This window comes from Prionailurus bengalensis, chromosome B3, assembly GCF_016509475.1.
Source record: "Prionailurus bengalensis isolate Pbe53 chromosome B3, Fcat_Pben_1.1_paternal_pri, whole genome shotgun sequence".
NCBI lineage: Eukaryota > Metazoa > Chordata > Mammalia > Carnivora > Felidae > Prionailurus > Prionailurus bengalensis.
The window spans coordinates 6,352,540-6,380,283 of NC_057355.1; the positions used below are offsets into that span (position 1 = coordinate 6,352,540).

The 27,744-nt window shown below is 56.2% G+C and overlaps 1 protein-coding gene across 5 annotated transcripts; it reads left to right on the top strand.

Annotated features, from left to right (window-relative positions):
• Positions 1–27,567, top strand: KIF7 (kinesin family member 7). 5 transcript variants are annotated; one of them, XM_043553960.1, is made up of 19 exons: positions 1–616; positions 2,190–2,541; positions 4,432–4,632; positions 5,018–5,411; positions 5,637–6,177; positions 6,698–6,811; positions 7,336–7,563; positions 8,323–8,459; positions 8,804–8,919; positions 9,099–9,248; positions 10,969–11,171; positions 22,562–22,759; positions 23,055–23,180; positions 23,370–23,543; positions 24,356–24,571; positions 25,263–25,469; positions 26,190–26,388; positions 26,494–26,640; positions 26,779–27,567. In XM_043553960.1, the coding sequence occupies exons 2-19, from the start codon at positions 2,214–2,216 to the stop codon at positions 27,120–27,122; spliced, it is 4,023 nt and encodes a 1,340-aa protein (XP_043409895.1). In that variant the 5' UTR covers positions 1–616; positions 2,190–2,213; the 3' UTR covers positions 27,123–27,567. The 5 variants fall into 5 exon arrangements, with proteins under 5 accessions (XP_043409895.1, XP_043409894.1, XP_043409892.1 ...); XM_043553959.1 differs by having other exon boundaries at positions 5–616; positions 9,096–9,248; XM_043553957.1 differs by having other exon boundaries at positions 14–616; positions 23,367–23,543.
• The last annotated feature ends 177 nt before the right edge of the window (positions 27,568–27,744 follow it).

Genomic DNA, 27,744 nt, shown 5'->3' on the forward strand with positions numbered 1-27,744 from the left:
TGAGCTTTCAGGGGGCGTCGGCAGTGCTGGGATCGAGGGGTAGCCATGGCGGGAGGAGAGCGGTCTGCACCTGAACGAATCAATTAATGAACAAATAGTAGCTTATCTTTAGTCCACTGTTACTCAGAATCGAGAGTTGGAAAATCCACTCTCCCCTCGCGGAGCGAAAATGTCTCCTGGTTAGTTTTCGTCTTCTCACCTGTTGCAACTTGCATTGTAAGATTTAGGTGCCCCGCTCCAGGAGCTGGCGGGCTTCTCCCGCTCGGAGAATCAGGCCCGCCTTGGTGGTCGCCGCGACCCCAGAATTCCGCAAGCCTGCGCTGGAATCAGAGCGCGGCTCCGGCAACCCGATTGGCCGCCCCACACCCCTGCCGCGCCCTCGGACAAGGCCCCGCCCAACCCCCGCCCCTCCAGCCCTGACCCCGCCCTGTCTGCGGACCGACACCACGGCGCCGCCCGGCTCGCGCCTCCGCCCCCGAGCTCCCAGGCGGGCGGAGCTGCGGGCGAGGGGCGGGATGTTTTGGGGGGCGGGGGTCCCGATGACGGCATCGGAGCGCGCCGCGCGGAGGCTCGGAGTCTGACTGCACCCCTGGGGGACTGTGCTCCCACCGAGCAGGTGGGTTTGGGCCCGGGAGGGGTGGAGGTCGAGGAGGGGGGCGGGGGAGGCGCGCGCTCGCCCCCTCCCTGCGCAGGCCTGGGCCGGGTGGCAGCGGGAGCCGGCACTTGGGGAGCACTGGACCCAGCACGAGGAGCCCCGATCCTTGCATACCAGCTCCTGGAGGCCCCTCCTTGAGCGGGCGGAAGCGCCCCCTTCCCTAAATCGGGGGCCTGAGGCCAGCATCCCGGGCCTGGCCGGCAGGGGCGAGCGCCGACGCTGGGAGAGTCGGGCCCGCATGTGTAATCACTTTTCCAAACTCCGGGAGCTCCTGTCGCGTGCGCGCCTCCTCCCGCGCCAGACCGCACCCGTGGAGTTGTCCCGGAGCCTTGGGTGCGCTCAGTTCTGTGTCCCGAGCGCTGGAAGAGCTCAGGGTGCGGGGCGAGCCGAGGCGCCCACTGTATTGCGCGATAGTTCCCGCTGTGTCCCCAGGGCCGGGCACCCAGCAAGGGACTGGAGGATTGAGTGAGGGAAGGGACGAACCGTTACGTGTGCTCGGAGAAGTTCAGTAGTGACACACCGAGTGCTGCGGACCCGGTGGGTAGGAGGCGGTGTGGACCGTGATAAGAAGAGAACGGGGACGGGGAGAGTTTTTTGGATGCAGTTTCATCATCACTGTTGGGCAGCTACTAAGCGTCCGACCTTGTGCCGGGCGGTGGAGATCCAGCAGGAAGGGAGACGCAGGGTCCCTGCCTCCCAGCTCCCTCTGCTACAGAGTGGCCAGTGGCGGGTGGGAGCGTCACCGGGCGTCGTGTGTGCGCCGCGGTGCGGACACGGAGCAGAGGCGCTTCCCTGGCTCCCTGAGGGAGAGGGGGCCAGTCCAAGACCAGAGAAATGAGGAGCCTTGGGCAACACGGGGTGGGGTGCAGGAGGGGAGCAGACAAGGCAGGGCTGTTAAAGTTTGGATGGCAGTGGGGAGCCTCTCTTGGGAGAGTGTCAGCAGGAGGGTAACATGATTGCATTTGCAGTTTTGAAAGATGCTCCTGGTTGCTGCGTTGGAGACAGAACAGTGAGGAAGCTGGTCACAGCCATCCTGTGGAGATGTCAGTGGCCGGGAGCGGGGCTTTGGCAATAAGATGGGGAGAAGCAGGTGCACTTGAGAGATATTTAGGAGATGGAATTGGCAGGTTTGGTGGTAGGAGTTTGGTCTCGAAGGATCTGGCTTTTTTGAAGAAGGCGGGGCAGGGGGGTGTGAGGTGACAAGGGCGGAGGTGATGGAGACCCTGGTGGGTATTAGGGAAAGGGGCTCCCTGATGTGGTGGTGGTGGAGCGTGCGTGTTCTAGGAGATGGGGTCACCGGGGAGGGGCGCGGCTGGAACACGGAAGCCCTTGGGAGTCAAGTGGAGGAGTTGGGGGCCTTCTTTTGCCGGTGACGGGAACCACGCAGTGTTACCGTGTAGGACCGCACGTGGCCCTCGCAGTATTCGGACACCAGGCACCCTCCCTTCCATGTCCCCAAGGTCGGGAGCCCCGGGATCTGGCTCCGGGTCACCTGCAGGTGCCGATGGCCAGGGGCCTCTTCCTCTCTCTACAGGACCGGGAGCTGCCCTCCCCCAGCATGGGGCTGGAGGCCCAGAGGCTGCCGGGGGCCGAGGAGGCCCCGGTGAGGGTGGCCTTGAGGGTCCGGCCGCTGCTGCCCAAGGAGCTGCTGCACGGGCACCAGAGCTGCCTGAGGGTGGACCCGGGGCACAGCCGCGTCACCCTTGGTCGAGACCGCCACTTTGGCTTCCACGTGGTGCTGGATGAGGACACGGGGCAGGAGGCCGTGTACCAGGCCTGCGTGCAGCCCCTCCTCGAGGCTTTCTTTGAGGGCTTCAACGCCACGGTCTTTGCCTACGGTCAGACGGGCTCCGGGAAGACGTACACCATGGGGGAGGCCAGTGTGGGTGAGTGACCCAGCGGGAGGCCCCGTGCCCTTGTGGAGTCTCCCCAGCTTCTGCCCCTGCGTTCCTGCTGCCATACCCCCGTCGAAGGCGAGCCGGGTTCCCAATCTGACCTGAGGCCCCGGGTGGGAGCGGCCGTGTCGGGAGGCTGACCAGGACGGGAAGGAAGAGTCCTTGACGTGGGGAGCCTTTTGCACCTCCACAGAGATGGGGTCACACTGTGTGGCTCCGGGGACCTCAGGGGGAGGAAGGGCGACGCAAGTCGGCTGGTCTCTGGAGGTCGTCAGGATGGCTGACACGGCTCAGGGACCCGTGTTCTAGTCAGAGTAGTGGGAGGGGGGATTGTTCTGGAAGAGCCGAGTTTGGCCGCTGCCTGGCAAGGGGGCCGGCAGTTCAGTGAGGCCCTGGAACGTTCGTTTGGGAGGGATGCTTTGGGCCAGTTGAAGGAACTGCCCCACGTTAAGTAGCACAAACGTTCTCTCTCTTAGGTTACAAACGCATACAGGTGTGCCGTAGAAAATTAGGAAAATACAAACACGAGCATTTGGTACTTTCCAGAAATCACTCGCCCTGATACCATTCCAATTTCTCTGAGAAAATTATTTTACCTTTTAAAAAATGGATTATATTGTACTTGTTCTTTTATATCCTGTTTTTTTTCTTACAATATATCATACACATGTCTCTAGATCATTAAATATTCAAGCTGGGGCGCCTGGGTGACTCAGTCGGTTAAGCGGCTGACTTCGGCTCAGGTCACGATCTCGCGGTCCGTGAGTTCGAGCCCCGCGTCGGGCTCTGTGCTGACAGCTCAGAGCCTGGAGCCTGTTTCAGATTCTGTGTCTCCTCTCTCTGACCCTCCCCTGTTCAAGCTCTGTCTCTCCCTGTCTGAAAAATAAATAAAAACGTTAAAAAAAAATAAAAAATAAATAAATATTCAAGCTAATTAAAAAAAAATTTAACGTTTATTTTTGAGAGCGAGCGACAGAGTGTGAGCTGGGGAGGGGCAGAGAGAGAGGGAGACATAGAATACAGAGCAGGCTCCAGGCTCCGAGCTGGCAGCACAGAGCCCGACATGGGGCTCGAACCCACAAGAGATCATGACCTGAGCTGAAGTCGGACACTCAACCGACTGAGCCACGCAGGCGCCCCTCCAAGCTGATTTTTTTTTTTCAACGTTTATTTATTTTTGGGACAGAGAGAGACAGAGCATGAACGGGGGAGGGGCAGAGAGAGGGAGACACAGAATCGGAAACAGGCTCCAGGCTCTGAGCCATCAGCCCAGAGCCCGACGCGGGGCTCGAACTCCCGGACCGCGAGATCGTGACCTGGCTGAAGTCGGACGCTTAACCGACTGCGCCACCCAGGCGCCCCTCCAAGCTGATTTTTTAATGGTGGCTTGGCATTCCATTGTGTATATAAGTTAACTTATTTAACCAGACCCCTATTGGATCCTAGGACGGACTCTTAGGATGTTTGCATTCTTTTGAAGTTATGAAGAGTGCTGTTCTGAACACCCTCTTATTACTTCCTTGGGATAAATTTAGGAGGTCCTTTAGCTAACTGAGCGTAGACTATAGTAATGAGCTCCCTGGCCCGGGGAGTAATCAAGCCAAGGGTGTCTGATGATCTAGCAGAGATGTGGTGGAGGGGATGCTTATTACTTCATGAAAGGGGTTGGCCGAACCTTGAGAGGTTGCTTCCAACTCTGAAGTTCCATAATTCTGCCTGACCTTCCTGGAGCGTGGTCTGGCTCAGGCTACCCAGCCATCCTGGCCTCCGCTGCTACGCTCATGCTGGAGCCCTGCCCTCCAGCTGCTGGCTGGGGCCCTGGAGCCTCGAGCCATGTCCACCGAAGGCATGGTGGCAGGAGGCTCTGCCGTGTCTCCCCAGCCTCCCTTCACGAGGACGAGCAGGGCATCATCCCACGGGCCATGGCTGAAGCCTTCAAGCTTATCGATGAAAATGACCTGCTTGACTGTCTGGTGCACGTGTCCTACCTGGAAGTATATAAGGAGGAGTTCCGAGATCTGCTGGAGGTGGGCACCGCCAGCCGTGACATCCAGCTGCGGGAAGATGACCGCGGAAATGTTGGTGAGGAGCTCCTGGGGCCTCCACTGGCTGGGAGTGGGACATGTGGCTTGATGCGGCTTCACCTGCTGAGGGGTGGCTCACCTGTCTGGGAGGGCTACCTCCTAACTGGGAAACCCGAGCCCTGGAACGTTTTGCCTTCCTTTCTCCCGTCTCCCCTGAGTTCAGTATATACTTCTGTACCCAGAGTGCAAGGTGGGCACGGGCAAGCGGGAGCCCCTGGGGCCCGAGCCAGGATGGGCAGGACCCTCCCCACCCCTGCCTGTCAGGCATGGGGAAGGAGCATCTGAGTCGGGAAGAGCTGGCAAGGGCTAGCCCTCCTCTGCCTGCCCTCCTGGCCAGTCTCGGGCTGCCCCTGCGCTGGGCTCACAGCCTTCCGTGTCCTCAGTGCTGTGTGGCGTCAAGGAGGTGGACGTGGAGGGCCTGGACGAGGTGCTGAGCCTCCTGGAGATGGGCAACGCGGCGCGGCACACGGGCGCCACACACCTCAACCGCCTGTCCAGCCGCTCACACACCGTCTTCACGGTGACCCTGGAGCAGCGGGGGCGCGCCCCCAGCCGCCTGCCGCGACCCCCTGCGGGCCAGCTGCTGGTCTCCAAGTTCCACTTCGTGGACCTGGCGGGCTCGGAGCGGGTGCTCAAGACGGGCAGCACGGGCGAGCGGCTCAAGGAGAGCATCCAGATCAACAGCAGCCTCCTGGCGCTGGGCAACGTCATCAGCGCCCTGGGCGACCCCCAGCGTCGCGGCAGCCACATCCCCTACCGGGACTCCAAGATCACCCGGTGAGGGCCCTGCGGCCTGTGGCCCACGGGAGCAGGGGCCCCTCTCCGGCCGCTGGGGGGCCAGGGGGCGGCGGGAGGCGAGGCGAGGAGGGGATGGGGCCCCTCTGGCTTTCCGGCCGCGCCGCCCACCGGTCCGAGGCCCCCCGGGCGACGAATCAGGGTCCCTGGGCCGGGCGCGTCCTGGCGCTCCGGCGCCCCTGACGCGCCCCCACCCGGCGTCCTCAGGATCCTCAAAGACTCCCTAGGCGGGAACGCCAAGACGGTGATGATCGCCTGCGTCAGCCCCTCCTCCTCCGACTTCGACGAGACCCTCAACACCCTCAACTACGCCAGCCGCGCCCAGAACATCCGCAACCGCGCCACGGTCAACTGGCGGCCCGAGGCCGAGCGCGCGCCCGAGGAGGCGGCGGCCGGCGCGCGCGGCCCCCCGCGCCACCGCTCGGAGACGCGCATCATCCACCGCGGACGGCGCGCCCCCGGCCCCGCCGCCGCCCCCGCCGCCGCCGCGGCCGCCGCCCGCCTGGGCGCGGAGTGCGCGCGCTACCGGGCCCGCACCGACGCCGCCTACAGCCTCCTGCGCGAGCTGCAGGCGGAGCCGGGGCTGCCCGGCGCCGCCGCCCGCAAGGTGCGCGACTGGCTGTGCGCCGTCGAGGGGGAGCGCAGCGCCCTGAGCTCCGCCTCCGGGCCCGACAGCGGCATCGAGAGCGCCTCCGCCGAGGAGCAGGCCACGCAGGGGCCCGGCGGGCCGAAGGTGGCCAAGGGCCAGGTGTGGCCCCGGGGAGGGAGGGAGCGGGGAAGGGAGCCGTCTTCATACGGCCAGCGGCGCCCCTGCCCCTTGTCCATCAGCGCAGCGCATTCCGGATTCAGAGGCGATTCTGATGACCTTGACCACGTCCTTTACCCTCCCGAGTCTCAGGGTCTCTGTCTGTGAAACAGGGATAACGTGGGTATCTACCTCCTAGGCTTGTTGTAAGGGCCGAAGGTGTACCAAGTGCCCAGCGCAGCACGCTAGTGGAGCCTCAGTGGGTTCCCAATAATAGTGATGCCGTTATTATTGTTAATAAAAGTATGATTCATAATCCAAGAGATGGCCCAAATAGCTTGCAGAGGGGACCACAGGCTGGGTGGGCTCTGGAGCCCCATTGCAGGCAGGGCTGGCAGCAGAGTAGCAAGCTGGACTAGGGGAACCCCTGGCAGGGCAGAGAGAGGGCCGCGGTGTCCCAGAGACAGGCAGGCTTGTCCGCCGGCTCCTGCCCCTGAAGCCTCTCTCCTTGCCCCTATCATAGGAAGATGGGGCACTGCAGTTGCTCGCCCTGCAGAGCCAGGTGGCCCGGCTGGAGGAGGAGAACCGAGACTTTCTGGCGGCCCTGGAGGACGCCATGGAGCAGTACAAACTGCAGGTGGGGGCATGCTTCCTCAAGGTGAAATCGAGCTGAGCTTCTGGGGACAAGGGGGAGTTAGCCAGGGCGGGCTTCTGGCAGGGTGGGAAGAGATGGAGGGGGCACAACTGAGCAACAGCGTGGAGGTGAGGAAGAGAATGGTGCGGGTGGTCGTGCCTGATGGCCATGACCCTGGATGAGAGGTGGGACTGGAGGGGCAGTCGGTCGGGTCCCCGCCGTCCCAAGGCAACTGGGTCAGCATTGCTCCCGGCGCCCTCTGGCGGCAGTGACTGGCATGAACGTGGAGGACTGACCTGGAGCTAGCAGGGTGGGGTGAGAGCTTGACCCTGAATAACTGGCGTGCGTGTGCGTGTGTGCGTGTGCGTGTTTGGGCAACAAGTGGTCAGAGGTATCTGGCCCTCCTCAGTTTTAGCCGAGAGAGGGTGGGGTGGCCCCTTTCTTCAGTTTCCCGCACTTCTGCCTGCCAGCATCCCGGCACCCTCCCCGTCCGCACCCCCCATCAACACCCGGAACATGTCTTCCAGAGCGACCGGCTTCGGGAGCAGCAGCAGGAAATGGCGGAGCTTCGGCTGCGGCTAGAGCTGGTGCGGCCTGGCTGGGGGGCCCCAGGGCTCCTACAGGGCCTGTCTGCCGGCTCCTTTGCGCCCCGGCCCCACACAGCCCCCCTCGGCGGTGCCCACAGCCACATGCTGGGCATGGTGCCCCCCGTCTGCCTTCCTGGAGATGAAGTTGGCCCTGAGAACTGGGGAGAGGTGAGGAGGTGGCGAGCCCGGGTCTCTTGCATTGGACAGGCTCCGGCAGGGGAAGGGCGGTGCTGCCGAATGTATCCAGCCTTTCCCGGGGCCAGCTGTGAGATACCCCTTTCCGGTGCTCCTAGAGAAAGGGCCAAAATTTGGGGGACTCTGTAGGGCCGCTCAGAAGGGTCTGGTACCACTGGGCATCCCTGGGCTGGCTGGAGATTTTTGAAGTGAGGAGGTTACAGGGGGAGTTGGGCTTCAGGCGCTGGATGGAAAGCTTGCACACCTCCAGGGATGGGGGGCTTGTCACCTCTGAGGCCACCCCTTCTGTCTTTGCAAGTATACTTTTCCATGAGCCCTAATCTCCCTGAGCCCTGCCTTCTAGTCACTTGGGACCTTTGGACAAAGGCTGTCCTGCATCTTCCTGAAAGTTCTGGGTCATCTCAGCTGTAAAAGCCCAAGGCATTGCGGGGAGGGAGGGTGTGGGTTTGACCGGAGTCTGTTATACATCCGCCACTCTGGCAGGGCATTGCTGGTGAGCTGTATACAAAGATAGGGCAAGCTGTCACCCGTGGAGTCCCAGGTGCTATGGGCGCCACCGGGGAGGGGGCGCTGGGGGGTTGGGAGGAAGCTCCTACTCTCACTTGGGATTGGCAGGGCTGTGAGGAGGGCGGGCAGAGCCGGGCATCGGCACGAGCAAAGATCAGTGATGGAAAACGGCTGATGGACGGTGCCCTGGGCGCTTTCTGTCCTGAAACCCTGGCACTCCCCCAGCAGGTGACAAATGGCAGAGAGCCTGGGGCCCAGCTGCTGGCAGAGGCAGCCAGCCAGGGGAGCGGCTCATCAGCTGCCTCGGAGGAGGAGGAGCAGGAGGAGGGGCAGCCGCCCCTGCGGCCCCCGCACCTGCGCAGGTGAGTGGGACCGGCTGCTCACCTGACCCGAAGCACCTCGGGAGCCAGGCTGGGCTGGAGGAGGACCCCACTGTGGTCTCAGGGAGCCCTCACCTCCGTTGCCCCGTCCGGTGGGGAGAGCAGATGGGGACTGTGGGCTTGGAACCGGTGGGGTGAGTACGCCACAGGGTGGGCCCCGGGCCTCCTGGTTCTCAGCCTTCACGGCGGCCTTCGGTGCCCCCAGCAGCCCAGCCCCCTGGCCTCAGTTCTGCCAGACCGACGCCCCGAGGCTCCATTGACCCTGAGAGGACAGAAGACCACAGTGGCCTCTCTTCCTTCCTCTGAGTCCTGCTTCTGTCTTCCAGGAACGGGATCAACAAGTGGAGCCAGAGGGTGGGGGCCCGCCCAGGAAGTCCATGTGCCGGGAAGGGCCCAGAGCTTCACCCCGAAGAACCGGGTGCAGCCGTCCCGGGGCCCAGAGGTGAGCTGGGCCTGGTGCAGAGGGGGCTCTGACCCTCCCCTCCGTGATCCTGGACTGGCTGTCCCAGACGGTCCACACGCCATGCCTCGCCGCCCCTGTCCGGGGCGTGCCTCTCCCCTCCCCCGCCTCCCCCACTGATCGTTGGGGTGGTGGCCTTGACGGCGGGCTTGTTACAGTAGCCAGTGGGAGCAAGGCCCTGGCGCGGCCCCGCCGGACCCCAGCTGCCACGGCCTCTGAGCGGCGGCTGGCCCAAGCCCAACAGAAGATCCGGGAGCTGGCCATCAACATCCGCATGAAGGAGGAGCTCATTGGCGAGCTGGTCCGCACAGGTGAGGCGGTGGGCCTTCGGGTGGGCCTCCCGCCTGAGGGTGGTTAGGAGCGGGGACCAGGTGGCTTAGTGTGGTAGCCGACTCAGCCTCTTGGGCCTGTGTGACCTCGAGCAAGTAGAATAGCCCCTCTGTGGCTCTGTTTTCTTCTCTCTAAAGTGGGGCTAGTAATTGTACCTGCTTTTTGGGCCGTTGAGGGGACTTCATTCAGCTGAAGCGCTAAGACCGGTTCTCAGAAAGCAATACCTATTCGTGGTAGCGGTAGTTGTATTTGTCGGTTGCCTGCCGTGTTAGGCACCTCGCTGGGCACAGGATCCCCTACTCTTAGGGTGCAAACAACGGCCCCAAATCATGCTACGTCCGCCACTGGTGACACATGTAAAGAAGCAGCTGAGCCTTTTTATTTGAAGGGTTGTGTATTTATTACAAAATGCATTATGAAGGGCCGCCTGGGTGGCTCAGTCGGTTGAGCGTCCGACTTCGGCTCAGGTCACGATCTCACGGTTCGTGGGTTCGAGCCCCACGTCGGGCTCTGTGCTGACAGCTCAGAGCCTGGAGCCTGCTTCGGATTCTGTGTCTGTCTGTCTGTCTCTCAAAAATAAATAAACATTTACAAAATGCATCATGAAGAGTTTCAAACACAAGAGGAGGAAGGCTGGCACAGCAGGTCCCCGTGAGCCCGTCACCCGGATTTAGCATCACGAGCTTGTCCCATACATCCCTTTCCTTTGTCTCTTTTGTCTTCGCTGAGGTGTTTTGAGGCAAATCCCAGGCATCTTGTCATCTCACCCCCACGCCGTTCAGTTTGCCTCTTTTTGGACCCTTTAACCGACGTGCCATGAGCACGTCTGACGAAGCTCCACGTCCCCCCCACGCCCAGAGCACAAGCCTGTTCCCTCAGGTCTTTGGCAGAGTCCGTGGACAGCCGATTTGCTGGCACCCAGCTCCACACATGTCCCACACCGTGCTCGTGAGGCCTCTAAAGCGTCCCTCCTCCTGTCTCCTCACAGTCCTGTAGACTGTCCCAAACCCCTCGTGTTCAGGACTTGCCCATTGGCTTCCTTGTGGTGTTATTTAACTCGTCCCTCCGCTCGCCAGATTTCCCGCCAATGGAAGTCAGTTCTGGAGGCTTAATGACACGCAGGCCCAACCTGTGTATTTGTTAGTAGGTGTCAGGTGAAAATAAAGCCAATTTAGGGGTGGCCTGGGAGGCTCAGTCGATGAAGCTTCTGACTCTTGACTTCAGCTCAGATCGCGATCTCACGTCTCGTGAGTTTGAGTCCCGAGTCAGGCTCTGTGCTGGCAGCGCAGAGCCTGCTTGGGATTCTCTGACTCCCCCTCTCTCTGCCCCTCCCCTGCATACATGCACGTGCGTTCTCTCTCTCTCTCTCTCTCTCTCTCTCTCTCTCTCTCTCTCTCTCACACACACACACACACACACACACACACACAAAAACAAACATTTAAAAAAATAAAGCCAGTTTAACCTCTAATTTCTGTGGGTCATTGCTATGGATGAGGCTAATTTTAATTGAAAACGTAAGTGGCTTAAAGGAAAATATAGTAAATAACTCACGGTACCAGTGGTGCAGAGGCTTGGCAAAACCCCCACAGGTGACCATGGCTGACAGAGGTCTGGAACCCCTCCCAGGGGAGCCAAGTGATGGTCCCCTTGGGGGAGAGGCTCTGCCTGTGCTGATGAGGCCCCGGCTCTTTCTTCCAGGCAAGGCGGCCCAGGCCCTGAACCGGCAGCACAGCCAGCACATCCGGGAACTGGAGCAGGAGGCGGAGCAGGTGCGGGCGGAGCTGAGCGAAAGCCAGAGGCAGCTGCGGGAGCTCGAGGGCAGGGAGCCCCAGGACGCCGGCGAGCGGTCCCGGCTCCAGGAGTTCCGCAAGAGGGTCGCTGTCGCCCAGAGCCAGGTGCAGGTCAGTGTGGGGATCCCGGGGCAGTGGCTGGGGGCCTGGGATCAAGCCAGGTGGGCCCCGGGGCCAGGTTCACCGGCACCCGTGGGCGCTCAGGCCCTCGTGGCCCAGCCCCTGGCTGGCTTGGGGAACGGCCTCCGACTCCCAGGGTCAGACCGGTGTTACATAGAAGTCAGCAGCGCTGAGTGGGGGGGTCTCAGCTGTAAACACAGCAGAGGCAGGGAGGCCAGTGCTGCCTGCAGCCCAGTGAAGGGGGAAGGGTGGGCATCGGAAGCAAGCTACCCCTTCCTCATGCAGCCCCCCTCCCCCCACCCCCCAGCTCCCCGGCCACTTCTCTCTCCGTCCCGTCTTCTCTGTCTACCCCTCGGGCCGTCAGTCTGTCTGACTCGAACATCTGTCTGTCACGCTGTTGGTTGGTAACCCCCTCCGGAGCTTCCCGGGTGTAACCTGAAATGGGTCCCTGTGTGCAGAGGGCAGGGAGAGACCAAAGAAAGAGGCAGCCACCCCAGGTAGAAAGGTTTCCTAAGCAAGGGAGCTTGCATCCCAGTCTTGTCTTGGCGGCAGCAAGGTGAGTGGATCCCCGCACCCACGCACCACATCTTAAAAGTTTGTGAGGCTCCCTGAACTGCGTTCAGTCGTGTGTACATGCAACTTTCTCAGCGCCACATCACTCTCTCAAGGTCGTGTCCTTAGAGCCGCCTCGGGGAGTGGGAAAGGCTAGCAGAGCCCACGTTCCAAGGACAGGGGAGGGAGTGAGGAGCCTCTGATCACCTGGGTCCACCCAGCTCTTGGGTCAACTAGATTCAACAAGGATCACACGTGAGCCGAACACGCAACATTGTGTTTGGATAATGGCACAGGGGCCTCCTTGTAGGACAGTAATGTCCAAGGCCATTCTATTTTGGAGGATAGCTGTTCTCATCAGAGACCTTTCAGTGTTGAGGACAGGCTTCTTTGGCTGTCATTTAAGCTTGCTAGATGAATTTAGTGAGGGCTTCTATGTGTGCTATACTGTCCTCCAGCCCAGTGGAGGGAACCAAGATGGCGGCCAAGCGATCGTACTGTTGGAAAACAGTGTCCGCCTGGCCTTGAGGAGAGGGAAGTTCGCAGCTTTAGGATATTGACCTGGGTGTGCGTACCATACATGTTGGCTGGGGAAGGCAGCACTGCCAGGCGTGAAGAGATGGACTGGGGGATGTGCCCAACCAGGACTCCCACCTTCTTCCCTCTCCCAGTGGCACATTTACCGTTCCGCGTCTAGTGCGTTTCGCCAGGTTGGGCTTGTAGCAGGACAACAGGATCCCAGTGGAGACCGAGGAGTTCCCTCGAAGTAACTCACCCATCCAGATGGGACACCCCAGGCAAGTTCTGGTAGACCATCCCTTTCCCAGGCGTGGTGGGGCTTGGTGTTCTCAGCAGCACAGCACATGGCTCCATGGTGAGAGTTGAGACAGTGGCTGTTTCCCATGACTTCCATACCTCGACGGGATTGGGTGCCTTGGCAAGAGGCCTCAGTCTGGCATATGGGGCACGGGCCCTACTGGTTGATCACTCAACTGTATGAAAGCCTGGGGGAGTACTTTAGTCCACCCAGCCAGAGTGGTTTTATCTGTTACTACTGTAGTCTGCTGGGTTGTTTTGTTTTGTTTTTTTTGAAGTATAGTTGACATGTTACATTAGTTTCAGGTGCACAACATAGTGATGCACCAAGTGTGTACCTATGCTGTGCTCTCGGCAAGTGTAGCTACCATCGGTCACCACACAACGTTGTTACAATCCCATTGACTTTATCCCCTATGCTGTGTCTTCCTCCATGAGTTATTCATTCCATAACTGGAAGCCTGTACCTCCCACTCGCCTTCACCCGTGCCACCTCCCCCTCCCCTCTGGCCACCGTGAGTTTGTCCTCTGTATTTATGGGTCTGTTTGTGCTACTTGTTCTCTATATTCCACATATAAGCAAAATCATACAGTATTTGCGTTTCTCATATTTCACTTAGCATGAAACCCTCCAGGTCCATCCGTGTTGTTGCAGATGGCGAGATCTCATCCCTTTTTTATGGCCGAGTAATATTCCATTGTACATATACACCACATCTTTAGCCCTTCATCTATCGATGGACACTTGGGTTGCTTCCATATCTTGGCTATTGTAAGTTATGCTGTAGTAAACATAAGGTGCTTATATCCTTTCAAACTAGTGTTTTCATTTTCTTTGGGTAAATGCCTAGTAGTGTGATTACTGGATCATATGGTAATTCTATTTTTAATTTTTTGAGGAACCTCCATACTGTTTTCCACAGTGGCTGCACCAATTAGCATTCCCACCATCAGTGCATGAGGGTTCCTTGCCCCCCCCATCCTCACCAACACTTGTTATTTCTTGTCTTTTTACATCTAGAGCCATTTTGACAGGTGTGAGGTGATACCTCATTGTGGTTTTGATTTGTATTTCCCTGATGATGAGTCATGTTGTGCATCTTTTCGTGTGTCTGTTGACCATCTGCCTGTTTTCTTTGGAGAAATGTTTGTTTGTGTCTTCTGCCCATTTTTGATGGGAGTATTTTTTGGTGTTGAGTTGGGTAAGTTCTTCATATATTTTGGATGCTAACTCTTTATTGTAAATGTCATTTGCAAATATCTTCTCCCATTCCATAGGTTGCCTTTTAGTTTTGTTTACTGTTTGTTTTGCACAAGCTTTTTATTTTTATGAAATCCCAATAGTTTATTTTTGCTTGTTTTCCTTGCCTCAGGGGATCTATCTAGAAAGAAGTTGATGTCAGAGATGTTACTGCCTGTGTGCTCTTCTAGGACTTTTATGGTTTCAGGTCTCACATTTAGGTCCTTAATCCATTTTGAGTTTATTTTTGTGGATGGTGTAAGAAAGTGGCTCAGGTTCATTCTTTTGCATGTGGCGGTCCAGTTTTCCCAGCACCATTTGTTGAAGAAACTCTGTTTTCCCCATTGTATATTCTTGCCTCCTTTGTTAAACATTGACCACATAAGTGTGGATTTATTTCTGAGCTTTCTATTCTGTTTGATTGATCTATGTGTCTATTTTTGTACCAGTACCATACTGTTTTGATCACTACAGCTTTGTAATGTAACATGAAATCTGGAGTTGTGATACCCACAGCTTTGTATTTCATTTTCAAGATTGCTTTGGCTATTTGGGGTCTTTCATGGTTCCATACAAATTTTAGGATTGTTTGTTCTAGCTCTGTGAAAAATTCAATTGGTATTTTGGTAGGGATTACATTAAATCTGTAGATTGCTTTGGGTAGTATAGACATTTTTATAATATTTGTTCTTCCAATCAATGAGCGTGGAATGTCTTTGCATTGGTTTGTGTTATCTTCAGTTTCTTTCGTCAGTGATTTATAGTTTTCAGAGTATAGGTCTTTCTCCTCTTTGAATAAGTTTATTCCTACATATTTTATTATTATTTGGTGCAGTTGTAAATGAAAGGGTTTTCTGAATTTCTCTTTCTGCTGCCTCATCGTTAGTGTATAGAAATGCAACAGATTTTTGTATAATTTTGTATCCTGTGACCTTACTGAATTAATTTATCAGTTCTAGTAGTGTTTTGGTGGAATTTTTAAGGTTTTCTATATATAGTATCATGTCATCTGCATATAGGAGTTTTCCTTTTTCCTTACCAACTTGGGTGCCTTTTATTTCTGGTCTGCTCGCAGTGGCTAGTACTATGTGGAATAAAAGTGATGAGAGTGGACATACTTTCCTTATTACTGACCATAGGGGAAAAGCTCTCAGTTTTTCATCATTAAGCATGATGTTAGCTGTGGGTTTTTCATATATGGCCTTTATTATGATGAGGTATGTTCTCTCTAAACCTACTTTGTAGAGGATTTTTATCATAAATAGATGTTGTACTTTGTCCAATGCTTTTTCTGCATCTATTGAAACGATCGTATGGTGGTTTTCTCTTATTGATGTAATGTGTCACATTGATTTGTGACTGTTGAACCACCCCCCTTGCACCTCAGGAGTAAATCCTACCTCATCATGGTGAATAGTTTTTTAAATATATTGTTGGGTTTGGTTTGCTAGTACTTTGTTGAGGGTTTTTCTATCTGTGCTCATCAGAGATATTGACATGTAGTTCTCTTTTCTTGGTCATGTCTTTGACTCGTTTTGGTATCAGGGTAATGCTGGCCTCAGAACGGATTTGGAGGCTTTCCTTCCTCTATTTTTTGGAATAGTTTGAGAACAATAGGTATCACTCGTCTTTAAATGTTTGGTAGAATTCTCCTGTGAAGCCATTGATCCTGGACTTTTGTTTGCTGGGAGTTTTTTTGTTTTTTTGTTTTTTTTTTTTTTAATTACCAATTCAGTTCCATTGCTGGTAATCAGTCTGTTCAAATTTTATTTCTTGGTGATTAGTTTTGGTAGCTTATGTGTCTAGAAATTTATCCGTTTCTTCTAGGTTGTTCAATTTGCTGATGTATCATGTTTCTTAATATTCTCTTTACCATCCTTTGTATAATTTCTGTGGTGTCACTTGTTATTTTTCTTCTTTCATTTCTGATTTTGAGTCCCTCCCCTGCTTTATTTTTGATAGGTTTGGCTAAAGGTTTTCAATTTTGTCGATCTTTTTGAGGAACCAGCTCCTGGTTTCATTGATCTGTTCTATTTTTTTTAGTCTCTGTTTTATTTCTGCTCTAATCTTTATTATTTCCTTCCTTCTGCTGGTTTTGGATTTTGTCTGTTCTCTTTCTTGCTCCTTTAGGTATAAGGTTAGATTGTTGATGTGAGATTTTTTTCTTTTTGAGGTAGGCCTGTGTTGCCATAAACTTCCCTCTTAGAACAGCCCAAAGGTTTTGGGCCATTGTGTTTTCGTTTTCATTTGTCTCCATATATGTTGTTGATTTCTTGGTTGGCTCATTCATTGTTTAGTAGCATATTTAACCTCCATGTATTTGTGTTCTTTCCAGATTTTTTCTTGTGGTTGATTTTTAGTTATGGTCAGAAAAGATGCATGGTAGGACTTTGATCTTTTGGAATTTGTTGAGACTGGTTCTGTGGCCTAATGTGTGATCTGTTCTGGAGAATGTTCCATGTGCACTTGAAAAGAATGTGTATTCTGTTTTAGAATGAAATGTTTTGAATATATCTGTTAAGTCCATCTGGTCCAGTGTGTCATTCAAAGCCACTGTTTCCTTGTTGATTTTCTGTTCAGATGATCTGTCCATGAATGTAAGTGGGGTGTTAAAGTCCCCTATTATTATTGTATTACTATTAATTAATTACTTTTTGTTTGTTATTAACTGCTTTATGTGTTGGGTGTTTCTGTGTTGGGTGCATAAATATTTACAATTGTTCTATCTTGTTGGATTGTTCCCTTAATGACTACATAATGTCCTTCTTTGTTCTTGTTACAATCTTTGTTTTAAAGTCTATAGTGTCTGATAGAATAGATTACTACCCCAGCTTTCTTTTCACATCCATTTACATAATAGATGTTTCTCCATCCTCTCACTTTTTTATTAATTTATTTATTTTGAGAGAGAGAGCGAGAGCGAGCATGATCAGGGGAGGGGCAGAGAGGGAGAGAGAGAGAATCCCAAGCAGGCTTTGCGATGACAGATTGGATCCCAATGTGTGGCTCAAACCCATGAACCACAAGACCATGACCTGAACCGAAACTAAGGGTTGGACACTCAAGTGACTGAGCCACCCAGGCGTCCCACCATCCCCTCACTTTAAATATGCAGGTGTCTTTAGGTCTGAAATAAGTCTCTCTTAGGCAATATATAGTGGGTCTTGTTTCTTTAATCCATGTCACATTGTGTCTTTTTTTTTTTTTAATGTTTTCTTATTTTTGAGAGAGAGGAAGGGAGAGCGGCAGAGAGAGAGAGGGGGGAACAGAGGATCCGAAACGGGCTCTGCACTGACAGCAGAGAGCCTGATGCGGGGCTTGAACTCATGAACCATGAGATTATGACCTCAGCTGATGTCGAGTACTTAACCAACTGAACCATCCAGGTGCCCCGATACTGTGTCTTTTGATTGGAGCATTTAGTCCATCTACATTCAAAGTAATTTTTGATAGGTATGTATTTATTGCCATTTTACTGGTTTTTATAGTTCCTCTCAGTTTCTTTATTCTTTTGCTCTTTTCTTCCCAGTTTGCTGGCTTTCTTTAGTGATATACTTGAATTCGTTCCTCTTTATTTTTTGCGTATCTATTCCTGGTATTTGATTTGTGGTTACTGTTAGGTTTGTATCTAACATCTTCTACAAATAGCAGTCTATATTAAGTTGATGGTCGGTTAAGTTGGAACCCATTCTTTACTCCTCTCCCCACCACATTGTAGGATTTATGATGTAGTACTTTACAACCTTTTACTTTGTGAGTCCCCTGACTGATTTTTACAGATATATGTATTTTACTTCTTTCATGCTTCCTACTTTTCTCACTCTTACTTATGATCTTTTCTTTCCACTGAAAGAGTCCCATTTAACATTTCTGGCAGAACTGGTTTAGTGGTTGTGAACTCCTTGAGCTTTTGTTTGGGAAAGTCTTTCTCTCTCCTCCTATTCTGAACGATGGTGTTACGGGGTAGATTATTCTTGGCTGCAGCCTTTTCCTTTGTCCCGTGAATGCCATTCCCTTCTGGCCTGCAAAGTTTCTGCTGAAAAATCAGCTGATGGTCTCATGGGGTTTCTCTTGTATGTAACTGTTTTCTCCTGATGCTTTTAAAATCCTCCACCACTACTTTTTGCCATTTTAATGACTCAGTGTCTTGGCGTGGGCCTCCTTGAGTTGATTTTATGGGGCGATTTCTGTGCCTCTAGATCTGGATATCTGTTTTCTTCCCCAGCTTCAGGAAGTTTTCAGGTATCATGTCTTGAAATAAATTTTCTGCCCTTTCTCTCTTTTCTTTCTGGGATCCTTATAATGCCAATGTTATTACACTTGATGGAGTCGCTGAGTTCCCTAAATCTGTTTTCATTTTGCAGAATTTTTTTCTCACCTGCTCAGCTTGATTACTTTCCATTACTCCGTCCTCATCCATTCTTCTGCTTCTTCTAGTCTGCTATTTATTCCCCCTAGTGTCTTTTTAGTTTCATTTATTGTGTTCTTCATTTCTGGTTGGTTCTCTTTTTATGTTTTCTGTCTCTTTGTTCAGGGTCTCACTGATGTCCTCCACTCTTTTCTCATGTCCAGTGAGTATCTTTATGACTGTTACTTTAAATCCTCTATCAGGCATATTACTTATTTCTCTTTTGTTTCGGCCTCTTGCTGTGATTTTGTCCTGTCCTTTCATCTGGGACATATCCCTCTGTCTCCTCATTTGGTCTAACTCTGGGTCGGGTTTTGTGTGTTAGGAAAGTCAGCTACATCCTCTGCTCTTGAAAGCAGAGGCCTCATGAGGAAGAGGTCCTGTAGTGCAGTGTCCCCTGTTCACCAGAACCTGGTGCTTCACAAATATCTCACATGTGCATCGTGTGCACCTGACTGTTGTGGCCGCTTTTGCCATCCGTCCAGTGGTCTGCAGGGGCTCTCTTTGTCTGCTGTGGGCAGAGTTTGGTCCCTGTGCCGTTAGTGGGCCAGTCTGGGGCCACGCCGGGCTTGAGTTGAGTCAGATCAGGGATTTGCCAGAGCCGTGGAAGCACCGAACCGCAGTGCCCTTTCCCTCCCTGTGTTTTCCCGAGAAGCTTTTGTGGATGTGCACAGCCTCCGGCAAGACCAGCTGTCTGCCCCCAGCCCACTGCTGGCGCCGCAGTCAGACTAGTGTGGTTGTCTTCCCATCTCTCTGGGGCAGGAGTCACTTTGGAGTAGTGCCGGCCTTTGTGGGGGCTGCTTATACACTGCCAGGCTGTGGCCTGGGTTGGTTGGGCTCTGGCCCAGAGCATATTAGAGGGGACGGGTCTGCAACGTGCACAGGGGCAGGGCGTCCAGTTTTAGCGAGGTTTGTGAGCTGTCCTCTTGTGAGAGGGGACCTCCTGCTACTATGTCCAGGACCCACCACGGGGGCGGAGGAGGTGGATCTGTAAAGTGCGGGGTGCATGGTGTCTGCAAGGTTTGCGCCCGCCTTCTGGGGGAGGAGTCCTGTCTTGCTGGGACCAAGGCAGGTCTGGCTGCAGGGGCAGATCTGCTGGAGCGCCGTGGGATGAGGCTCAGTTTAAGTTAGGCAGTGAGTGTTGGTGTCGCGCTGGCCCCCACAAGGGGCTGCGTGTTGATGCTGGGGGGGGGGGCAGAGCGTGGAAATGGCACCTGCCAAGTCCTCTGTTCCTGGAGGAGTCCCTCAGTGATGTCTGTCCCTCCAGATTAGTAAATGACTCTCCCTCCATATGCCCTGGGCATTTTTCAGACTCCTGCTTCTGTCTGTATCTCCATGCCTGTGTGTTGTGCTGTCTCTTTAAGGGTGGGACTCCACTTCCTGTGGCCCTTGGGTTCTCCCAGACCTGAGCCCGCTGAGTTTTAAAGTTCTAATTTATTTTTTTTTATTTTTTATTTTTTTTGAGAGAGTGTGTGCGTGAAGCAGGGAGGGGCAGAGGGGAGAGAGAGGGAATCTTAAGCAGGCTCCATGCTTAGCACAGAGCCTTACATAGGACTCGGTCTCATGACTGAGATCACGACCTGAGCCGAAATCAGGAGTTGGATGCTTAACTGACTGAGCCACCCCGGCACTCCTAAAGTTCCATGCTTTAAGTCCCACTACTTTTAAGAACTCTCAAAATTTGGCCCCTCTGGTTTTCAAAGCCAAATGTTAGGGTGATTGATCTTCCCCGGGCAGGCTCCCTGGTGTGAGGGTCTGTTTCTGTCCCTTCTCCGCTTCCTTGGTGTCCCCCTTTCCCATGGACGGTCCTGTGGTCCACCTAGCTCCCATCGTGTCTCCGCCCTTCCCACCCTCTTCGACGGGTGTCTTCTCTTCATTTAGTTTGGTTTGTTCTGCCTGTCTTCTGGTTGTTTTCTGGGTTGTTTGCTCCCATGTGTTTTCTAGTTGCATCCATGAGATGAGGTGAGCTTAGCGGCCTCCTACAACTCTCTCGGCTTTCATTTCAGTGCTCCAGCCATGAACCAGCCCGCTCACATGGCTGGAGCTTTTATTGATATTCGTGATCTTTCAGAGGCTGTGGACTGGATTTTGGACAAGGGAACTCCTCCAGCAGTCTGCATTTTATCGTGTTTTATTTTAATTTTTTAAATGTTTATTTTTGAGAGAGCGCGCGCAAGCAGGGAGGGGCAGAGAGGGAGGGAGGCAGAGAAACTAAAGCAGGCTGCGTGCAGTCAGTGCAAAGCCTGACACAGGGCTCAAACTCCCGAACCGTGAGATCATCACCTGAGTTGAAGTCAGATGCTCAACCGACTGAGCCACCCAGGTGCCCCAGCAGTCTGTATTTTAAAAGGTTCCCCACCCCCACCCCACCCCACTTTGCCTTTTTCAGTCTCTGTGGGCAATGCTTTGGTCATGTCCTGGGATGTTTATATTTCAAAGACTAAGATTTACTAAGAATTGCTAAGATTTACAAATTCAAGGGACAAAGCATGCAAGTTTTCTTCAAGGAGTTTGGGGTAATTGCTATTTAAATTTTTCCTTTGTGGGGCGCTGGGTGGCTCATTTGGTTGAGTGTCTGACTCTTGATCTCGATTCAGGTCATGATCTCCCGGTTCATGGATTGAGCCCTGCGTCGGGCTCTGCGCTGACAGCGTGGAGCCTGCCTGGGATTCTCTCTCTTTCTCTCTTTCCGCCCCTCCCCAGCTCACACGCTCATGCTCTCTCAAAATAAATAAACTTAAAAAAAAAATAAAAAGTAAAGGAAATTTTTCCTTTGTGTCAGGGTCAGAAGACATGGGGCATCTTGTCTGTTTCCTCCTCAGTTACCTCCTCCTCCTCCTCGCCTTCTCAGAGACTCCACCTCTTAGCATCTGAATCAGGCTTTGTCACAAGCACCCAGATGTCAAGCAGAGGCATCTTGTGCCCTCGTAGCTTTATAAGGTCTTTACCCCGCACTCCAGCCCAGCGGGCAGCAGAATAGCCTTACCTCTTCCTTCTTTGCCCCGGTGTGCCGTGCAGTTTCCCAAACCAGCCCCTAAATCAGCGTTTTAAGGACGCCCCCATGCTCATGCGGCCATCCGTGAGCGTCTGACATAGGGGCCACCTCTCCCCACCCAGGTCTCTGGCCGACTCCGGGTTTCGCCTGCTGCCATTTTCCGTGGCAATCTGCTCGCGAGCTTCCCGGATGTCACTTTAAACCGGTCCCCGCATGCAGAGGGCAGGGGAAGCTATGAAAGAGGCAGCCACTCCCCGTGGGGAAGTCGCAGGTTTAATCAGCAAAGGGAACTTATTTACGAGGCTTGTCTTGGGCGGCAGCAGGATGTGGATCCCGGGGCCCACCTGCTGTATCTTAGAAGTTCATGAAAAGGTCTACGCGGGTTCAGTCGTGTACACGCAGCGTTCTCAGCGCCTCGTCACCCTCTCGAGGCCGTGTCCTTGGAGCTGCCTCTGGGAGCAGGAAAGCCAAGTGCGGCCCACATTCCAAGGACAGGGAAGGGGGTGAGGAGCCTCTGATCGCCCAGGTCCAGCTCATGGGTCAACGGGCAATCACATCCTTTTGCTGACCTTCCCCAACACGTTTTATCAGTTGATGTGACTAACTGTCCGTTTATCCATCTATCCATTCGTCTTTCTATGGCCTTTTATTGATCCATGTATTATCTGTTTTGTCGTTAAGATTGATTTCTTTATTAGAGAAAGTGTGAGTGGGGCAGGGTCAGAGGGAGAGAGAATCCCAAGCAGGCTCCGGGCTGTCAGCGGAGAGCCCGGCGCCAGGGTTCCATCTCACGAACTGTTGAGATCATGACCTGAATTGAAGTCGGACGCTTAACTGAGCCACCCAGGCGCCCCCACCCTGTTTTTCACCCTTGTATGATCCTGTCCATCTGTCCACCCACCCTTCCGTCCACCAAACGTTATAGCTGTCTGTCCGTCTGTCTTCCCTCCCTCCCTTCCTCAGCTCAGCTGTCCAAGAGACAGTTCAGTAAGAGCACGGGCTCTAGAGCCTGACTGCTTGGGTTTGAATCCCAGCCCTGCCATTTAGTAGCCGTGTGCCCTCGGTCAAGTTTCCTGAGATCTCTGTGCCTCAGTTTCCTAGTCTGCGAAGTAGGGATAATGATAATCCTATTTTTTCCATAGGATTGTTAGGATCATTTGATACCCACAGAGCACGTGATGTGTGCCTCGTACAGAGAAAATGTCCTGGTAGCCACCATCTTTTGCTGTCATTAGTCCATTACCCACTGGCCTGTTTGCCCTTCCGTCCGTCCCTCTCTCCGTCCATCGTCCTTCGGTCCTGCCCACCCTGGTTGAGTGTCGGGGGTGGTGCCATCTCGTGGTGGCCCAGCCGAGGCTGTGTCGGTCCAGGTGCTGAAGGAAAAGAAGCAGGCGAGCGAGCGGCTGGCGTCGCTGTCGGCCCAGAGCGAGAAGCGGCTGCAGGAGCTCGAGAGGCACGTGCAGCTCATGCGGCAGCAGCAGGGGCAGCTGCAGAGGCGGCTTCGCGAGGAGACGGAGCAGAAGCGGCGCCTGGAGACCGAGATGAACAAGCGGCAGCACCGTGTCAAGGTCGGGTCGGGTCGGGGGCGCCTGGGGACCCCGGGACTCGCAGCCGCAGGACCTCCCGAGCTGGCGGCTCGGCCTCCCTGAGTTTGTCCTCGCCCCTGAGAATGAGGAGAGCCGGAGGGCACCCGAGGCGGGCGGGACTCAGGAGGTGAGCCGTGCCCGCGGCCGGCGGCCCGCAGGAGCCCAGTCCCAGGGAGACGTGGGTGGCGAGGCCATCTCCGGAGGGGCTCTGGGGAGACGCGGCCCCCCCGCCCCCCTGAGACCCTGCCCCTGAGCTGCTCGCCGGGCGCGTCCCCAGGAGCTGGAGCGGCGGCACGAGCAGCAGCAAAAGATCCTGAAGATCAAGACGGAAGAGATCGCGGCGTTCCAGAGGAAGCGGCGCAGCGGCAGCAACGGCTCTGTGGTCAGCCTGGAGCAGCAGCAGGTGGGCCGGGCCGGGCCGGCGTCCCCGGAGCCCCCGGTCGGCCGCCTCGGTCCCCCTGGGGCGCGGCGGGGGTGGGGGATGGGAGGGGGGGCGCACCCTTCTCCCCCACTGACCCCGGGCCGTGGCCCGTGGGGCCAGGGGTGAGAGCTGAGTTCCCTCCCCCACCCCCACCCCCACCCCCGTCAGAAGATCGAGGAGCAGAAGAAGTGGCTGGACCAGGAGATGGAAAAGGTCCTGCAGCAGCGGCGGGCACTGGAGGAGCTGGGGGAGGAGCTCCACAAGCGGGAGGCCATCCTGGCCAAGAAGGAGGCCCTGATGCAGGAGAAGACGGGGCTGGAGAGCAAGCGCCTGCGGTCCAGTCAGGTGAGGCCCCGCCAGCGGGGTTTGTGCTGGGTGAGGTCCTGCCAGGTGAGATGCCATCGGGTGGCCCCCTCCCGTGGCGGTCCCTCCCGGTGACAACCCTGCCAGGGGAGGCTCTTGGGTGATGCCCCTGCCGGGCAAGTTCCAGCCACGTGAGGCTCCGTCCCCTTCATTTCGCCCTCTGCACTTGCTGGGGGCCGTGCAGGCCAACAAGGAACAGCAGGTGCGGAAAGGGGGACGACCAAGGAGACGCGGGCCTCACAGGCGCTGGAGGCCGACAGACCTGGGCAGATGGCGGCCTCCCCGCTGAGCAGTACTCTGTCCCCTCTGTGTCACTGCTTCCTCTTGAGTAAGGAGCTTCTGAGCCAGTGCCCTCTTCGGCCGGTGGAATCACAGTGGTGCCAGGATGGTGGGAAAGGGGGGATGTCAGACCCAGAGCCCGGGCCCGGAGCAGGTGCTCGGACTCAGTGCCCGCGGGGGTCCAGAGTGCTCTGAAGTTCAGCAGGGTTCAGGGTGCTGCTGGATTGTCCGGTGCTGCCCCCTTTCTGCCAGGAGTGCCTTTTCCCATGCTTGCTGGGATCCTTCGGGGGCCGTCTCTGGGGGTCCCTCCTCCAAGGCTCTGGTCCCACTGGCCCCACTGGCCGAGCCGCCGCAGAGTCGAGAGCCGGGCCCTCCCGCCGGGCGGTACTCTCGGATTGTAGGGCTCTTGAGGGAAAGGCCCGCAGCCTCTGTAGCATCCCGTGGCTGGGCCGCTTCTGTGACCTCTGCGAGGGTGGGGCCGCCCCCTCCCTGACCCCCAGTGGCGCCGCCCCCAGGCCCTCAGTGAGGACATCGTGCGAGTGTCCAGCCGGCTGGAGCACCTGGAGAAGGAGCTGTCGGAGAAGAGCGGGCAGCTGCGGCAGGGCAGCGCCCAGAGCCAGCAGCGGCTCCGCGGGGAGATCGACGCCCTGCGCCAGGAGAAGGACTCGCTGCTGAAGCAGCGCCTGGACATCGACGGCAAGCTGAGGAGGGGCAGCCTGCTGTCGCCCGAGGTGAGCCCCGCGGCCCGGACCTCCGCAGCCTGCCTGGCCTCCGCCCGGCCTAGGGCCGGGCCCTGCTGCTCCCTGACACGCTTTCCCTGCGAGTGAGACCCAGGGTGTGGGGTGGCCGCAGCGGGCGTGCTGGCCTGGCCCTTCCTCCCGCTGCGGCCCCCGCAGCAGGGACGCACGGACTTGGCCCTCGCGGTTCCTGCCCGGCTGGACCCTGGGGGCGCTCTGTGTCCTGAGCCGCGTCAGCCCGCGCGTCCGCGCCTCGGCTCCCTGTGTGGGAATGAGCGGTGGCAGCACGTCCCCGTGCCTCGTGGCCGGTCCTTGAGCAGCAGAGAGAGCCTCGTTGCAATAAACTCACCCCGGTGGCCCCTCTGCTGCCCGTAGCAGACCCGCCGTATCTTCTGTTTGGCGTAGGGTGCTCTGCGCTTCTGTAGACCATGCGACAGGTGATACACCAGAGAGCAGCCCGTCAGCAGAGCCTGGCCTCCCCCGGGGTCGGGGCTGTGACGGAAGCTTCCTGTCCCTGCCATACCAGTCAGGGACACTTAGGATGTGCTGTGAGCTCAGGATGAGACAGAGCGTCTCCCTCGTGGCTGGGTGCTGGTGCCGTCTGCCCAGGGCCGTCATCCGGGGAGTGGGTGTGCGTGGTGTGGGCACCCGGGCCTCCCCTTCCACGCCCGCCCATGTCCCGCAGGAGGAGCGGACGCTGTTCCAGCTGGACGAGGCCATTGAGGCCCTGGATGCTGCCATCGAATACAAGAATGAGGCCATCACGTGCCGCCAGCGGGTGCTGCGGGCGTCGGCCTCCTTGCTGTCCCAGTGTGAGATGAACCTCATGGCCAAGCTCAGCTACCTCTCGTCCTCGGAGACCAGAGCCCTGCTCTGCAAGTATTTTGACAAGGTGGGTCACCGGCTCCCGGGCCCTCCGCCACCTCCATCTAGTACTTGTGTGGGGGAGGGGTCTGCTGGCAGCTCCAGACAGGGGTCTGTTTCCTCCCAGATGCGGGGACAGAATCAGGGCCAGCTCCAGTCTCCAGGGCTGCCTCAGACTCTCCTCCTTAAACCCTAACTTTCTTACTGAAACGAAGACCCGGTCTCCTCTCCCCCCACTTTCTGGCCTCCTGGCCCCTTCAGTGCACCCAGATCGGTGGTTCTCCGCAGGGATGGTTTTCCCCCAGGGGACATCTGGCCGAGTCTGGAGATGCTTCCGGTCCTCACAGCCATGAGGGTAGAGACCAGGGATGCTGCTAACCCTACAGCAGGCAGGATAGGTCCCCACAACCACAGACTCCCTGCCTGAAATGTCAGTAGTGCAGAGTTTGAGAAGCTGGGCCTCAGCAAGGCTCTGCCCGCGGGCTTAGGAGCCTGGGCCTCGGAAGGAGCTTGAGGCAGAGGTAGGAAGTAAGCTTCCTCTTGACAGCTGACTCTTGTCATTTGGAAATCCCTGCCTAGAACACTGTTGAGAAGGTGTGGGAGGCCAGGTCTTGGCTCAGCCGGACACCCTGGTGATTCCTTAGTGATCTCCGCCCGTGGGGGGTGGTAGCTACAAGTTTGCCGAGTACCTGCCGCCGGTCGGGGATGATCCGCGCTGGGGGCTGAGCCTGGCTGGGTCTTGGGACAGGTCGTGACGCTCCGAGAGGAGCAGCACCAGCAGCAGATCGCCTTCTCTGAGCTGGAGATGCAGCTGGAGGAGCAGCAGAGGCTGGTCTACTGGCTGGAGGTGGCCCTGGAGCGCCAGCGCCTGGAGATGGACCGCCAGCTGACCCTGCAGCAGAAGGAGCACGAGCAGAACATGCAGCTTCTCCTCCAGCAGAGCCGAGGTGAGGCCCCTCTCCCTGCCCGCGGCCCCTCCCCGCTTTCCTCGGCCCCGCCCCTCCTTCCTTCTCCGCCCCTCCCGGCCTTCCTCCGTGTCCCCTCCCGTCTAGATCACCTCGGCGAGGGGCTAGCGGACAGCAGGAGGCAGTATGAGACCAGGATCCAAGCGCTGGAGAAGGAGCTGGGCCGCCACCTGTGGATGAACCAGGAACTGAAACAGAAGCTCAGTAGCCTGAGTGCGGCGGGCCAGAGCAGGGGTGAGGCTCACCTGACCCGGTTTGGGCCGGCCTCCGGGAAGGCTTGGGAACCCCTCTAACCTCCACTCTTCCGCGGGCATCTCCCACAGGGGAGCTGAGGCCTCCGTTTCTGACGAGTGTCGTTGGTCTCGGTGACAGGTGGGGAGAAGAGGGCCCTGTGCCTGGAGAGCAGACCGGCTCCCGGAAATGAAGAGGAGCTGCGCCCCGTGCCCGAGCTTCTCTGGCAGCAGTCCCTCCCTGAGGGGGGCCCCCGCTCCCGAGACGAGGTGCGGGACTTGGTCCGGGCCCCGCTGCCGCTGACGTGGAAGCGCTCCAGCCTGTGCGGTGAGGAGCAGGGCGGCGTCGAGGAGCCCCTGGGAGGGCGGGCGCCCCCCGTGGGTGAGGCGGGCCTGCCCTGGAACCCCGGGCCCCTGCCCAAGCCCCGGCGAGACCCGCGCCGGGCCAGCTCAGGCATGATCGACGTCAGGAGAAACCCGCTGTAGGCTGTGCGCAGAGCCCTCCCTGCAGGGAGGCTGAGCCCGCTCCCGGGCACGGTCAACCCCGTTCGCTTCGTGAAAGACGGCCTTTAGCTCTCCCTCCAAATCCGGGTCCTGATCTTGACACAGCTGGGATCAGCGAACCTGGGCCACCAGCCCCAGTGGATCAGACTCCTGTTTTTTCATCTGTAAATTCCTGCCCCTCATTTCTTTGAGCTCCGGTACCGGATTGCCATCTTTTGGCTTGAGAGTTCCCAAAAGGCAATTCTGGTCCCAGACCTGCGTGTGGGTGCCCACAGTGCTGGGGTTCAGCCGGTGCTGGACACACAACAGTGAGTGGCAACCGGGTTGTGTTTTAAATGGTCTTATGTATATGGTGGGAAGTGGGAAGCTTGGCATAGTTTTAGACTTTTGTAAAACCGTTTTATAATAAATGAGACTCTGAAGGGAAGAATGTGAGTTTTTACTTGGTTTGATTTACAAGACACGAGTCAGATTTGAGACCATGACAGGTGTGAAGGCTTTTTAGAGCCCCTGAGACAGGCCCAATTCAGAACTGTGGACCGGGCCTATGTGTGACTCCGGTGCGTCTCCCCACTCACGGTGAGGACCGTTGGGCACTGGCTGA